Here is a 16,357-nt window from a genome sequence, read left to right as displayed (position 1 = left end):
ATATTGTTTTTCTTAAACCTTTCTCAACCATTGCTTCCTGAGAGATCTTTAAAAGAAAATCTGAGCATGTTAAATTTCTGCTTAAAAATACCTAATCTGGTCCCTGCTTATATTTCCAGACATATCTCCTGCTACTTCCCTCAAAATTATCCCATACTTTTAGTTTTCAGAAAATACTTCTGTCCAGATTATATACACACAAGACAATTTAAAGTCTGGCCAATCTCTACTTATCTCTCAACACTGTCACCTCATTTAGGAAACTTTCCTTAAACTGGACTCTTTCCCGCCCTTCACAACTAAGTTAGTACCTCTCTGCTGGGTGACCAAAGCACTCTATGTATACTTTTCTGATAGTACTTGTTTTACTTTATGCTAATTCTTGATTTACTTATCGGGAATAGGATATCTCTAAAAAGAAAGACTATATCCTGTATCTCTTTTATTCCTACTGCCTACCTAGCAGAGTGTCTGGCACCTAATAGGTGACCATGCATCTAAATTACATGAATAGGTGATCATGCTCTTATCAGCCTAGTGAGTAAATTATAGAATTAAAGATGAAAGATAGAATAATGAGGATTAAACAGTCAAAAACAGGATGTTGAATTTAAAATGGCAGACCCAACAATGAAGACTGGTGGGAATGACAAAAGGCTCTTTTGCAAAGAGAAATAAAACTGAGAGCGCAAAGAAGAAAAAAAGGAAATCATGCTCCAAAATTTTACTGCTACAAGGCAGTGAGATAATAACTCAAACATGAATCTTTTAAAACATACATAGCTTAATAAAGTTCTTCACCCAACTTATTAGGCATTATGGAATGCTAACTATTAGAGTGAACCACTATCATTGCTTCTTGTTTCCATAAAGAGATTCCCACAAGTCATGGGTTTGGCAGTCTGATAAAATCTATGAACCCTTTATAAGAAAAGATTTCTAACTTTATAAAATAAAATATATGGGCTTACGAAGAAAACCAATCATATTGAAAGTGATATCAAATAGTAAAAATAAATTTATAACAGCAATATTTGTACTTCTATAGTAATACATTAAATGCAGGTCTAGTAATGACTACTTTTGAAGTAGTGATGTATAAAAACATTATTTCAAGATATCTGTAAAAAATTAACATGATGAGAAAATAGCTATGTTTTCTGTTGGGAAAAGCAACACAGGTAGTGCCTAAATTACTGTGATTTAGTACCTACATTCATAATTAAAGTAAATTTATCTTAGAAAATCTTATACTGGATTAACATCTTCACCTCTCCCTATCTCCACTGTCATCCATTACTTCAGAACCTTAATCGCTCCTCCTCATAAGAGTGATTTGCCTGATTTGTGAGTGTAAGATAAAGACTTGAGCACACCCAATCAAACATTTCTAGGCTTCTATATTTTGCATCTTCTGTCTGCAGGTTGTGTGTGTATGGGCACAGTAGGCTTACCAAGGCTTTGCTTACTCATGAGGGAAGGCCTGAGACTGGGGACTAGAATCAACTTGAGGTGGAAGACATTAGAAGCCCTTTTGATCATACATGAAGAACTGTTCTCCAATACACTTTTTATGAGAATCACAATTATTATTTTTCACCCCCAGCTGACTTAATCCTATGTATTATTTCTCATCTGAATGCAAATTTCAAAGAAAGGAGTATCATTTATTGAACCCCCATCGTAAAAGCCCCAATGTTAACTAATCAAAGTAAATCAGGTTACTTTTAGAAATCCCAGAAATTAATAACAAGCAGGGTCATAGCATTTATATAAAGATAATTTATACTAATGATATTTCAATCCTTGGATAAACTTTTCTTTCAATATTCTCAAATACTAAACACATTTTATTCATAATTGGAATACTGTCTTTATAAACAATGGGTAGTATTTATTCTGGGGTAACCATTCTGATTTTTTTTTCCTGATCTTATTCTGATTGTAAAAAATTTGAAAATACTCAAAAAGTATAGAGGGATACATTTTTTTTTAAATTACACATAACCTAGTCACTCAAAAATAGTCACTTTATTTCCTTCTGATGTTCATGTATGATATATACATACACACACACATACACACATTTTTAGCAAAATTGTGAAAATGCTGTAACTTCCTTTTTCATTTACTACTACATATCTATATAGTATTATATATTCTTGAGTAATTTTTTTAATTAATTAATTTATTTTTTATGGTGATGTTGGTTAACGAAATCCTGTAATTAATTTTTTTATTTAATTATTTTTTATGGTGACGGTTAACGAAATCCTGTAAGTTCCTGTAAGCTGTACATTTTAACAGTAAGGCATATATATATATATATATTTACGATGTGTATTTACCTCCCATAGTTAGATTTCTTTCTGTCACCACATATTTGACCCCTTTACCCCTTCTACCTCCCCCGTCCTCTCTGATAACCACTAGTCTATTGTCCATGTCTCTTGAATAATTTAAAAAAACATAATTTTGAATAGCTGCATATTTTCCAGAGATGGATATATCAAAATCTAAATGTAACACAATCAACCAAGTGAAAAGGAAACCTATAGAATCAAAGAAGATATTTACAAATCATATATCTGATAAGGGGGTAATATCTAAAATAAAGAATTCCTACAACTCAACAACGAAAATTCAAGTAACCCAATTAAGAAAAAGGGCAAAATGCTTGATAGATGTTTCCCCAAAGAAGATATACAGCCAACGAGTACATGAAGAGATGTTTGACATCACTAATCACCAGGGGAATATAAGGTGAAACCACAATGAAAAATCACCTCACAACCATTAGGATGGCTACTATCAGAAATATACAAATAACAAATGCTGGCAAGAATGTGGAGAAACTTGAACCCTTGTGTACTGTTGAGAGAATTGTAAAATGGTATAACAGCTATGGAAAACAGTATGGAAATTCCCTAAAGAGTTAAAAATAGAAGTATCACACGATCTAGCAATCCCAATTCTGGGTATATACCCGAAAGAATAGAAAGCAAAGTCTCAAGGAGATATTTGCACACCCATGTTCATAGCAGGACTACTCACAATAGCCAAGAGGTAGAAGCAACCTAAACGTCCATCAACGGATGAATGGATAAACAAAATGTGATGTATACATATAAAGGAATATTATTCAACCTTTAAAAAGTAATCCCTGTCACAACATGGATGAACCTTGAGGACATTAGGCAAAGTGAAATAAGCTAGTCACAAAAAGATATGTACTATATGATTGTACTTATATGAGGTATCTAAAATAGTCAAATCACAGAAACAGAAAGTAGAATGGGAGTGACCAGGGCCTGGTGGGAGAGAGAAAGGGGGAGTTTTGTTTCATGGGTATAGAGATTCAGATTTACAAGATAAAAAAGTTCAATGTGAATACACAAGTATGTGAACATACTTAATACTACTGAACTATATATATGTACTTAAAAATGGCTAAGATGGGGCTAAGATGGTAAATTTTATGCCATATTCTTTTTACAATAAAAATGAAACAAACATAATGATCTGCATGCTCTTAAGTACTCAGTTTACATGCAAGTAATCTGTCTAATAAAGAGATGGTTAAAAAACTACAAATTTCTAAAGATGGTAACATTTCCATCTTTCATCTAGAAAAGAAAAAAGGAAAGCTCTGGTATAAATTAAAATTTAAGAATAATTAACTTTAATTAATATGCAGTTTCATGGTGCCTTTTATTATATTTATGTTCGCGTATCTTATTTACCTCCATTAGGCCATAAGTCACATAAGGTTAGAGACTGTGTGTCCACCTTTGTTCACCACTGTACCTCCAGCACCGGTTTTAATGCCCGGCCCTTGGAAGACATTCAAAAGTTTCTGAATAAATTAATGAATCTGTAAATGTCAGTTCACTATATTATAAATACCTTTGTAAACTCTAGGTAGATTAAGAAAATTTTAGACTTTAGTTTTTATAGTTTTATAAATGCATTCTTGAAAGTATCCACTTATTACCATTAGAAAGAATAATTATTTGTAAAAACAAATAGATCAAATAAAGTACACTTACCCTTCTATAACCATTGCAAGAGAACCCAATAAAATAGTGTGAATCACATGATAAATTATTTCTGGCCTTTCTCCAATTCTTCCATCTTCAAGAGTAACAGTTTCTTTCAAGGACTTACCACTACAGAAAGGAAATGTGTTTTTCACAACTTTAAAAATATATATTTGAAAAATCAGAGATCTTAAATTTTTTCATAAAAAGGAATATAGGTGGTCCTTAAAATTTGAAAGTATATTGCACTAGTCAAATACTAATTTTTATACCTCCAAGTTTTTGAAAATGGCTTTTAGAACCTGAATATTACTGATTCAGTGAAGACTAAAAATTAAAATTCAGAAATATAATTCAAAAAATGTTTTAGGATCCTTTCCAAGATCAATTAGTGATTAATGAATCAATATAGTTAAATCATAATTTGAACAACTAAGTTCTCAAAATTAAGATACTACACATACAACCTCCTTTCAAATATAATAAAAACAGTTAAGCTTTATAATTTAAAATCACTTATACTACTAGCTTCACTTAAGTTAAAACAGAAGAAATTATTCTTAGTTAAGTAAAACTCCGAATGAATTAGTGAATGATTTTGTGACAGTTTAACTGATTATTTAAATATTACTCCTACACTAAATTGGGAAATTACATACTTAGATATATAAACTTTAATTTAAATTTTATCTGGTCAACTTATAATACTATTTTAAATACTGATGAAAAGAGAATGAAAGTAGAAGCTCTAAAACAAGTACACAAATATTGGAAGAATATTAAAAATAAACATTTTACATATATATTAGAAATGCCACTGATGTTCATAGGTACTTACTTATTTCTCCTAAAAATAACTTGCATCATAGAAAGAAAACAAATAATTAACACTAAAATATAGAAAGGTAATAAAGAAGACTGTGTCAATCGCAAAAAAAATTCTTGAGATGGTGCCTGCAGGGATTTTTGACATAGGAGCCAATTCAATGTAAAATTCCTAGAGAAGACAAAAAGCATATTAAAATAACAGGTTTTAAACTACTGAACGTAAAATCTTTTTTAACTCAAGTAAAAACTTAAACAAAACACATTTCCTAAATCTATTCACTTATAACAGCCAGATCCAACCCTTTAAAAATGAAGATAATAGCATTAATAACTTTCCTCAACAAACTGCTCTAATAAATGTAAAACTACTGCTTTTTGTTACAAGTAATATGACCATATCTAGAGCCCAAGATGGTTTCAAGGGAGTTTAACTTTCTATTTTTATCTGTAAGAGAATAAAAAATTTAACTGCCTAATAACTTAATCTGCACTATCCAATATGGTAGGCTACTAGTTACATGTGGCTATTAGCACTTATAATGTGGTCAATGCAAATGGAGATATACTTTAAGTACAAAATACAGTTTGGATTTCAAAGATAAAAGAGAATGAAAACAAGAAATACGAAAGTATCTTAATAATTTTTATACCATTTACATATTAAAATATTTTTGATATACTGGATTAAATAAAATATAATTAAACTCACTTGTTTCTTTTTACTTTTTTAATGTGACTACCAGAAAAGTATGTATGTGGCTCACAATATATTACTAATAGGCAGCTTTGATTGATATTGATAAGTGTAACTCAACTGGGACCTATTTTAAAAAGAGATAGCTAATTATTAATACAGAAATCATAACATTTGAAATGTAAAGCTTTTGAGCTATATGAATCAGGATAAACTTTTACCCTAAGCTAAATGTGAGCAACAGGACTCCTAGTTATATGCAACCTGATCTGCATTCTCACTTCCAATCTACCTTTCACCTCCATTTCATATTTAATCCCTTGCCCTGGGAAAGGAGGTAAGAGGTGGAGTGATGTTCAGGAGTGCTCACAGAGGGATGCCTACTTCACAAATCTCTGGACTTAGAATAAAAGGTTAATTTTAGGTTTACAGTGTGTCAAACAGCAGTACAGCTGTATCAAAGAGGCTGCCATCAAAATATCTTGTACCTACAACTAATGTTTCTTTTTTAAAAATGTGCCTATTAAAGTTATTAATTCTATAAAGGTCTAATTCAAATCTCAATTTAACGAGTATTCTTTCTGTATCCCCCCGTCTCAATCTTTCCTTCCCCATATTCCCACAGCACTATATTTACCTCCCAATTATCGTGCTTAATACAATCTTCCCTGTGTTAGACTGTGGTCATTTTTGTATCCCCAGAGTGCCTGGCCTAGTATCCTGCACATCCAACAAATATTTATTAACATTCCTTTAGTGGTTGTTGAAAGTCTGTTCAAGACACATTCAACAGAAATGTGTCCTGAAATTCTGATAAACTTCAAATCCTAGCATCCAATTGGCATAGTTGAGGTTAAGGCATTTACTGTTTATACCACTCATGTCATTCATTAATCACACAAAAACTATCTATGAGATAGCAAAAGACAGGGCCCATGTCTTACACTTAAAACACCTAATGCATTACCTTGTAAAGTAAATCTAGTACCTGATATGCTAAACAAAAGGGGACTTATATAACATCAACTAAGAAACAATGAACAAAAGCAGTCCTTAATCCTAGGTTCATTCTAGGGTCTTCCAAGGTTAAAGGGAAAGTCAATGAAAAGGCCAGTCAATTATGAAGTCTACAACTAATTTTTACTAATTGCCTGCTGTGTCAGACCTAAAAGACATGGTCCCTTATCCTTCTGGAGCACATGGCTTCTTAAAGGATCCTTTTATCTTAGTAGACCATCCATATATGACTTACACTTCAGAAGATTTCTCTAGTGCTTTAACTATGTCAAATACTTTGTTAGTGGTGATATATCAAAACATGAAACTTCATGCACAGTATCTAAAATCCCATGTAATCACAGCAAATGATAATAAGGTTCTAAAGTACATTATGTGAATTAAAGAAATGTGTAGGTAAAAATATATTTTCTGTTATGCAAGTAGACTCTGTCAGTACATAAAATCATGTAGTTCACTTTAGGTTTTAAAAATGCATTTAACAAACAAATGAACAAAAAAGGCACAACACTATTCTTGAATTTAAAAAATCAGCTTCTGGTCCAATGCATTATTATTAACTCAAGATAAGATTCTGTGTTATAAAATAAATATGCCTATGCCCTTTTTAATGTAAGCATTTTGCTGATGTAGTGGTTAAAATTACTTTGATACTTTATTCATTTTAGATCTGTTGTTTACTCTGTCCTTAGATTACATCATTGCTCCTCATTACAGGAGAATATAGCCTCAAAATACTGTGATGCTATTAAAGTTTAAGTATATCTAATTTATAAAAGACCTAAATGAGATTTTTTTAATATGAGAAGAAACATTAACATTAGATTTATTCTAGATATTATAATATCCCAAATTATTTATTTCCGAAGTGGTATGTAATTAGGTCTATACTTCCTCCTTTATTTTTGTTCTTTATCTAAGTCGTATAGAATTAGGTAAACTTACATAATCTAAAACTTACTTAGTCATATTTAGTCCAAATTTTACTTCAAGGAATTTCAGCATGTGCCCATTTTCTTCGTGTGGGACAAATATCTGAAGGGGAAAAACACTAGTTATGACAAAGAACTATTAGCTATACTTACTTACAGCAATGTGTTTTTGTCCAATACTAGAAAGAGAAAATATAGTAAGACTACAAAACAAAAAATATGAATAAAACATTACATGGTATAACTATGAAGCAAGGAGATTTACTGGCATAAGTCAATCATATTACCTTATACTGAAGCATAAAACTATAATGAAGAAGTAAGAAGATTTCAAGTTTATCCCACCTGGCTTAAGTAACTTACCCACTCTTCCAAACACCTTTGACTCATCTCAATTTATTCCATATATTACTTAATGTTAATTGGGTAATAATGACATTTTAAATTAAATGGAAATTATGTATTTTTTAAGTATATCTAGAAATGAATCATAATCCTATTTTCTTACCTAATATGTTAGGCAGGAACATTGGTCAACTCAAAATTTTACTGTATTAACTCTATTACATTGTTATCTCGTTACTCTCATTAAAATTTAATCCACTGTATTTCATTATTTAATTGCTCTACTACATGAATCTCACACACAGAGTTACTTACCTTCATTACAATATTCAATGTCACTGTCAGAGTACACACCAAGTAAAAATTAATCACTTTCATTATTTTAGCTACTAAAGTTTCCTTCTTCGCATTTAGCTGTGGGGGGAAAACAATCAAATAAACAAAGCAATGAGGTATAAAAAAATTAACAATTAAAAAAGTCACCATAAGAATGATAAAAAGGCAGTTCTAATTACCTGAAGGCACTTAACAAGCATCAAGGCTACTACTAAACTTAATAAAGGAGACACCAATAAAGCTGAATTCTCAAACTGCAGTAAATATCCCAGAAAGAGAGAAAATATATAGATTTTATAAACTTCATGAACCTGTTGGGACAAAAATAAAATGAATGAGAATAAAATTAATTTTGTTGTACATATTTTCATTAGTTTTGTTTAGAATGGATTTGACTATAATTATAAAGTAAATGTTCTATTATAATTTGGGACAGTATTGTGCAAATGTTCAATTCCTATTTTAATGTTATGATGTGTAATGAATTTATCACTTCCTTCTTAGAAAGAACTCTTGCAAAGCTAAAAGCTTTAAAACCATGGACATCTAAATCAGACTGGAAAAACCTTCTTCAGTTCTAAGTTCTGACTTAATTTCACTTGGCTTACCTTGTTATTATTAAAATCTATCGATGCAACATCGAACTGCATAAATCCAAAATCATAATCTTTGGCAGCGGTTACAAAAATCTATCCATTGAAAATATACTACCATGAGGATAGTACCAGAGAAAAATATTTTTGCATTTGGTCTGTTTAACAGTGAACATATAAGAAAGTTAAATTTAATGTCCTAATAGAAGATCTCTCAGGAAAGTTTTGTCTTAGTAGATTTCTTTTCTAAAATTTAATAATATAATTATTTAATCTATCATAAAGTTAATTACTTTTAGAAAGGGAAAATTAAGACAAAATATAGGCATTAGGAGGGAACAAATGAAAAGGGAAACTATTAAAAAAAAAAAAAAGAAAGGAAAGAAAGAAAGAAAAAAGTCCCTAAGGCCAAAGCTGTTTAAAAAAATAAAGATACCTAACTGTTGGGAGGCTGAAGCAATGACTAAGAGAGGGAACAATGGGATTTTCTGGGTGCTGACAATGTTCTATTCTTGATTTTGGATGCTGGTTCTATAGTTATTAACTGTCTCTTAGCTGCAAATTTCTCTATCCCTGCCTCATAATGCTGGTGCTCGGACTCTGCAATCTACATTTCTGCTTTTCCAGATGGCTTCCTATTAAGCTCTGCCAATACAAAATGCAGGAGATATTATCAGGATGGAGGAGAAATAAGGAGCTTGTTCCTTCCTATTACTACCTGTCTGCTTACAGTTCCTGTGAGCATCACCTTAGTGATGCTTCTTCACTCCAACAGAGCAATTCCTTCCTGTTGAAGAACCAGCTTTATCCCATCCTCTTGCCCCAGAGACCCAAAGAGCAGCTGGTCAGAGCTTCATTCTCAAAGGTCTGAGTCCCATTTTCACAGGGCCCTTCTTTCCTGTTCAGACACTAGCAAAACTGAGCAGTGGCCCCTCCTCAGAGGCTGAGTTTCAGCTCTACAGGCACCCTCCTCCAAATTTCAATAATTTCAAATTCTTTCTCTGTTCCCTCAGCTCTAGAGGTGGTAACTGCTTCCTGCAGCTGCTACTTCTATGATACTTTCAGGTTTTTACCACCCTTTCAATTAGCAAATGAATGATTTTATACTCAGTTAATGATTCTTTATATTAAATTCTCTCTATTCCAATAACCTAAATGTTGGTACTAACCAGGATTCCAGACCACCTGAGTATATGAGATAAAGAAAAGAAAGAGAAGAGCAAGAAGATTCCTAAAATCTGGCTTGGATGAGGTATTAAATACTTAATAAATATTTATAAATAAAGAAAAGAAAGAACTGGCAAAAAAGGAAAAAGATAAACGGAAAGAACCAAATGTTGATGGGAACCTTTAAAGACCTCTGGCAGGAATATAAACTGATACAGCCATTCTAGAGAAAGGCTTGATATCTAGTTAGGTTGAATATGCACATATCATTTGACTAGTAATTCCATTATGAAGTATATACTCTAGAGAAATCTTGTACTTATGTGCCATATGACATGTATAAGAATGCTTACAGCAGCACATGAACAATAAACTGGAAAATAATGAATAGTCCACCAACAATAGAATATATAAATAAATATAAATGAATAAAATATAGCTCTGTACATGACCACTGATGACTCTCAAAAGCAAATCAGGCAAAAGTAAATATTTCCAAATACATATTTTTTAGGATAACATAGATAGGTGGTAAAAACCATGAAGAAAAATAGGAAAGAATTAATAAGATTCAGGACAGTTAACCTCTGTTGGGGAGGAAGCAGAATGTGATTGGGGAAGAGTTAGAGAGAGGTTTCTGGGGTATTCAGACACTCAACTTATTGGCCCAGGGGGTCAAAGACCCATACTTTATTCTAATAATGTATATACAGCATAATACACTCTTTTATACATGTTCTATTTTTCACTCTTTTTTTTTTTCTTTTGAAAGAAACAAAAATGGAAGGAGAAATACAGAAATGGAGAGGAAGTAGAGGGTGACTTTTCCCTTAAACTGGGTTTAAGGGTATTTTAAAGTACTTCTAAAAGGAACAAAGGATAAAGAATTTTGCAATCTTTTGAACAGAAGTATAAATCAGAGCCTATTATAACATTTAAAAATAACACTAAATAGATTTAAGATTCGATATTGCAAAAAACATTTCTCTGGATTTAAAAATCATAATTTCAAAATGCCATAATACCTTGTCACTTCGCTCCAATGAAAAACTATCTAGCAAGAACAGAGATATTGCTTGAAGAAACAAGAGATAGTGGCTGTACTCCCACATCATCATAAACGTGTAAGTTGAAGCACTCATCAATAAGTAGCAAAACCTCTAGGGAAAATAAAAGAAAGAAACTAAATATCAATAGCTTTATTACTATAAAAAAATCTTTGAGGTTGTCACTTCAAATTGGCAGCTGTTAGTAGTTTAACTATAATTCTCGAAACTTTATTTTTAAATCACATAATCATTACTAAATATTTATAACACAATAAGATCTTAAAACACTCTAGAGAGAAATCAACCACTTGTCCTTCAAAGTTCAACATCATATTGAAAATTTCCAGAAGACAAAGGAAAAAAATTCCAGTACAATTTTCTTTTATCCCCAAAGAGGTAAAGAAATAAATATATAAGAAAATGGTAAAAGATAAAAATAAAGAAAATAGTGGCCTTTACTAGACTTGGCTCTGGTGGGCTTTTTTGTTATTGTTAAAATAACTCCTTTCACCCTACAAACTAATTTCACTTCCATGGTGCTTACTGTTTTCATAAGCGCTTCTTCCATTTAATTAGTCTGTTTACACCTCAGCCTATTCCACAGCCCATGGAAGAAAGTCCACTGTTTTTTTTTTTAATTTCATCTCAACAAAAGAATGGCCTTACCTGTCCCCAATGCTTGTACTGTCAACCATATAAAACTGTTTTCCTCTGCTGAAGAATTAAACACAAGGATTTCATTGCTTTGCCTGATACATGCCTGGGTAAAATCAATACTGTCCTTCCAAATGTCATCTCCTAAGTGATCCCTTAGTGAGAAAGGAAGTCTGTGAGAAATCCATTAGCATATTTCTAACAACAGTGTCTACTACTTCTGAAACCAGGGGGAAACTGAGTCGGGCTCTTGCTACCTGTGCCATTAAGCCAAACAACTGACACAGGAGTTGGACTAAATAGAATAAGTGTTTATTAGAGAATTGCAATTTCCCAGAGACGAGGCTTCTGCTCCAAAGACCTGGCTCCCTGGGTATCTCAGGAGCAAAGACTATATAAGGGAAATTGGTAGTCATGGACTAAGGGAATAGAGTCATGGGAACTAAGGGAGCTAGGGTGGCTCAGGTCATCTATCTTGCATTTTCAGCTGGGGCTTGTTTCCCAGGCCACCTGGAGGGGAGGAAATGCCTTTCCCAAATGAGTGAGAGCAAAATGCGCTGCTTACAGGAGCAGAATAGCAATTTTGAGAACAGCAGACCAGCTGCCTTTCTTGGGTAGAGCAGGCAGATGTTCATGAGGACTGCCAAAGGAGCAAACAGTGCCCATGGGAAAAGCAGAAAACGTCCATGGGAGCAGGCACTGCCCAGAGTCCTTTGTTCATTGTCTTCCTTGGGGCTGTTGACCAAGTAGCCTTTTCTCTCTTCTGAGTACATAGGGGTCCTTCTTGACTTTTAGAGATCTACATTTTTATTCTCAATTCCTCCATCAGCAATAGTGTCCAATAACTTTGTTCTGATAAGAACAGTGAAGGAGAAGGACAATAAGGGTCAAATCAAGAAACCAAAGATAAGAATCGTGGTTCTCTAAATCATTCGGTCTCAGCTGACTAACTATACTGATTGATAAATGCCAGAGTCAGAAATATAAGAAATATAATCTTATATCTCAAGAGATATAAGAATTTTCCAGCATCCTGAATAAGATTAACACCAGTGAATAAAATGTAAGAGATGGAAAATTTCCACCAGCTGGTCAAAGAATACCAATCACAAGGCCCAGAAGATCTCAGCAGTGGAACACATAAGTTTCTGTTCTATGAAAGTGTTCTGGAAATCTTCTAATGTGGAACAACAAGAACTGAAAGAACCATGTCTGAAACCATCATCCCCAGAGAATCCAGTTACAGAAATCAGCGAAGGCTCAGATCTAGATCAAGCCTAACTAACCTAACTGGCCGTTTGGAGAATACTTTGGGGATGCTGGAGAAAAGTTACAATATAATGAAATATTGTGAAATAAACTGCTAATTCCAAGTGTTTATTCTCAAACTACTTAAGAGCATATAGTGAAAATAGATAGAAATAGAAGTCAAACACAATCTGGACAATTAGCTAAGCTTTTTCTTTCTCTGAAGATTTTCAAAATTCTGTACACTCTTCTCTACCCCTTACCTTACTTACTCACTTCATTTTCAACTATGCCTTTACTGGGAACTTTTTTATGTATATTACTTAAGTGACACATTAAATGGGTTTCAGTAATCGACCACATATGTCTCTAGATGGCTTCAGATAACAGCACAAAAGATTTGGGCTTGGATATCTTGATGCAACTGGGACCATGAGATCTAGTCTCAAGAGTGGGAAGCAAAGTGCAAAATATATGATTAAAATATACATGTTGCTGGAAAACTACTCAGGAATGAAAACAAGTAAATTACTGATGCATGCAACAACCTGGATAGATGTTAAGGGCATTAAGCTGAATGAAAAAAAAAAGCCATTCTTAAAGAATAACATACTATATAATTCCATCTACAGAACCTTTCAAAGCGACAAAATTATAGTGACAGAGAACAGATCAGTGGTTGCCAGAGGTTAGGATTGGGGGAAAGATGTGACTATTACAGGGTACTCTAAGGGAGTTTCTTTGTAGTGATAGAACAGTTCTATACCTTGATTATTGCGATGGTTACTCAAATATACACATGATAAAAATTCATACAACTATACATATTCCTTCTCCCTCCAAAAAAGTACATGTAAAAAAAGTTAGAATAAAAAACACACATACATACTTTGAATTCGTTTAAGATAAGTAGTAGAAAGAATTCCCTTACCCAGCTTCCCCCAATGACAATATCTTACATGATTATAATACACTGTCAAAACCAGGAAACTGACATTGCTACAATACTATTAATTCAGGTACAGACATTTGTATTTCAAAACACACATAGATGTGTATGTGCAGAGTGGAGTCGAGGGTATGAACATAATTGAAGAATAGAGCAGTTTTGCTTTTAAAAAAATCGAATCGTTAACCTGAAGGGTTAATAATACACCATGGTTAACTTGCTTTTATTTTTTTGCCATCTTTAAAAAATAAAATCCTTAATATTGTTATCCCTTTAATATTTGCATACAGATATTTTGCTCTTGTTGTGTATTCTTGAGTACTAGATGAGTGGCTAGTTATAAATAATCAAATAACTGATAAATGCAATTTTCTCCTTTATCTTAACAGAGGAACATAGGGAAGGAAGAAAAGGGGGAATATGTTATGAGTACTTTGAAAACAGAGAAAGACAATTGTGGTTAAATAAAAAATGAAAAACAAAATGTAACCGAAAATAAGAGTATAAGCTATATGTGGACCCTTTAAAAAAGTACAGGGTCCTTGGTAAACACTAGTGACCTGGAGAGAACTATCCTTTTCACTGTATATCCATTTGCATTGATTGATTTTTACCATATGTGTAATGTACATATTATTTTTTAATTTTAAAAAAGTTGGAATAAAAAACAGTTAAAACATAAATATATAACATGGCAATGAAAAGATATCCAGAAAAATATCAAATATGATAGAAGGGAAAAAAATAAGTTTACACTACATAACTTTTCCATAACTCCTTTTAAAATAAATTAATTTTATTTAAAAGATACTTAATTAAACCTTTTTTAGGCAACAAAAGTTTTGTTTTAGTTCAAAATAATCGTATATACAAAGAAGCATAAGCAGTTCATTTTAGTATATTTACTATAAACTTTTATTCAAAAACTTTAGGACTAGTCTTCCCTAGGAGAAGGCTGCACAATCTAACAGAATACCCAGTCACAGACTCCCTGATGACTAAAGAAAATATTCTTGCTCAGAAAGCACTTTATACAAACACAACAAAAGGAAAATTATAAATCTGAAATGTGTTAGTATTATTCTACATTAAAAAAGAGAGATAATAGCTTCATAAAAAATGAAATAAAAAGTTTGCAATGCTTGGAACATTTGTCATCACTGAAGGGAGGAAAGAATAGTACATTTTTCAGAGGTTTCAAAACAGAAAACAATTAGTGCATCTTATTTCCCAGCCAACTGGGTTCAACAAAAGCCTTGCCTTGGTCCATAAGGTCTCTTTTCCTAGCCAGGAATTCTTAACCAAAGATAGAGGACTGCTACATTTCAGTTAATTTCAATATAATTGGTTGCCTTTACAATCACTTTTATTTTACTTTATGCATTTAAAATCATTATTCTGAGACAGTCTGTAAGCTTCATCTGACTACCAAAAGGGTTTACGTCAACAACAATAACAACATCTAAATTCTTTGGGACAATCTCTTGAAACTCACTAATCTACTTACACCTCAGTCACAGAAAACATAGGGTAAATAGAAACTATACAGTGCTACCATAAAGGTTAACATTGCTATCATTTGTAGTCACGCTTTATAGCTTCATTAATATTTAACTTATGACCAAAGGCCATCAGTGTTCTAGAAGTGAGAGCAATGATAAAATAACAATGAGGCACTAATTTTCAAAATACGATATTCTTCATATATTTGTCAAGTAACTGCACTAAAACAAAAGAACATCTTCTTCCTCCTAAAAATAATTTACTCTCGAATTATAGAACAATAGTGTTATTTATAATAAGACTACTCAACTACATCCTTTATTGTGTAGTAACAACTAGGCTTCATTAAATTTAACTCTTAATATGATTAACTTTAAAATTATGTATGTTTGTAATACATCAGAATTGTGACAAATAAATTTGCATCTTACCTCTCCATAAGTATTTAAGTTGCTTTTTAAATAGCCTGTAAGTGCAGCAACTTGGCATGCAAAATATGGTAGTGCCCAGTTTTCTCTTAAAGGAATGGAGTTTTCAATTCTTGTTGTATCTACCCTAAAATAAACCACAGATGAACAGCAAAATTGCAAGACATTATATTTGTGTAACACTATACTTTTCAAAGCACTTTCACAAATATATCATTGTTTTCTATAACAATCCTGTGAGTAGACATAGACAGAGCCACCACTGCCTATACAGCACCTTTGAGCAAATTAATAGTGTCTCATCCCTTACTCACCACCCCCAGGACCCCAGGACAACTTAGTGCTGCTGTGCACTGCTTGATAAATAGATGGACTTCTGTGAGAATTTGAAAAAGGCATCCCTACTCTGGCAGATAGAGCCTCGTGCTACAGCACACAGCTTGCTCCAGGTTTCAGCCTCCATCCTCCCTTCCCTTAACAAGATGGTTACCCTTCTTGAGAGCACAAAATTAGCAGGCCTGGCAGATGCGAAGCTCTTAATCCCCTTATATATGAAATATGAAGTGAGCTCAGA

The 16,357-nt window shown here is 32.6% G+C and overlaps 1 protein-coding gene across 13 annotated transcripts in view; it reads right to left on the bottom strand.

Annotated features, from left to right (window-relative positions):
• The window catches only part of DPY19L4 (dpy-19 like 4), a 63,252-nt gene that overhangs the window by 21,281 nt on the left and 25,614 nt on the right, over positions 1-16,357 (bottom strand). For 11 of the 13 annotated variants that reach the window (XM_039859082.1, XM_039859081.1, XM_039859092.1 and 8 more), the window contains 7 exons: positions 15,787-15,910; positions 10,978-11,112; positions 8,372-8,503; positions 8,172-8,270; positions 7,541-7,614; positions 4,879-5,037; positions 4,050-4,169 (listed from right to left, as the gene is read on the bottom strand). In XM_039859082.1, coding sequence (XP_039715016.1) covers positions 4,050-4,169; positions 4,879-5,037; positions 7,541-7,614; positions 8,172-8,270; positions 8,372-8,503; positions 10,978-11,112; positions 15,787-15,910 — 843 coding nt within the window. The remainder of the gene's footprint in view (positions 1-4,049; positions 4,170-4,878; positions 5,038-7,540; positions 7,615-8,171; positions 8,271-8,371; positions 8,504-10,977; positions 11,113-15,786; positions 15,911-16,357) is intronic. The other 2 variants (XM_039859083.1, XM_039859084.1) reach the window with 2 other exon arrangements.

Source organism: Pteropus medius, unplaced genomic scaffold, assembly GCF_902729225.1.
Source record: "Pteropus medius unplaced genomic scaffold, Ma_sr-lr_union100, whole genome shotgun sequence".
NCBI lineage: Eukaryota > Metazoa > Chordata > Mammalia > Chiroptera > Pteropodidae > Pteropus > Pteropus medius.
This window is presented reverse-complemented; position numbering and strand designations above follow the sequence as displayed.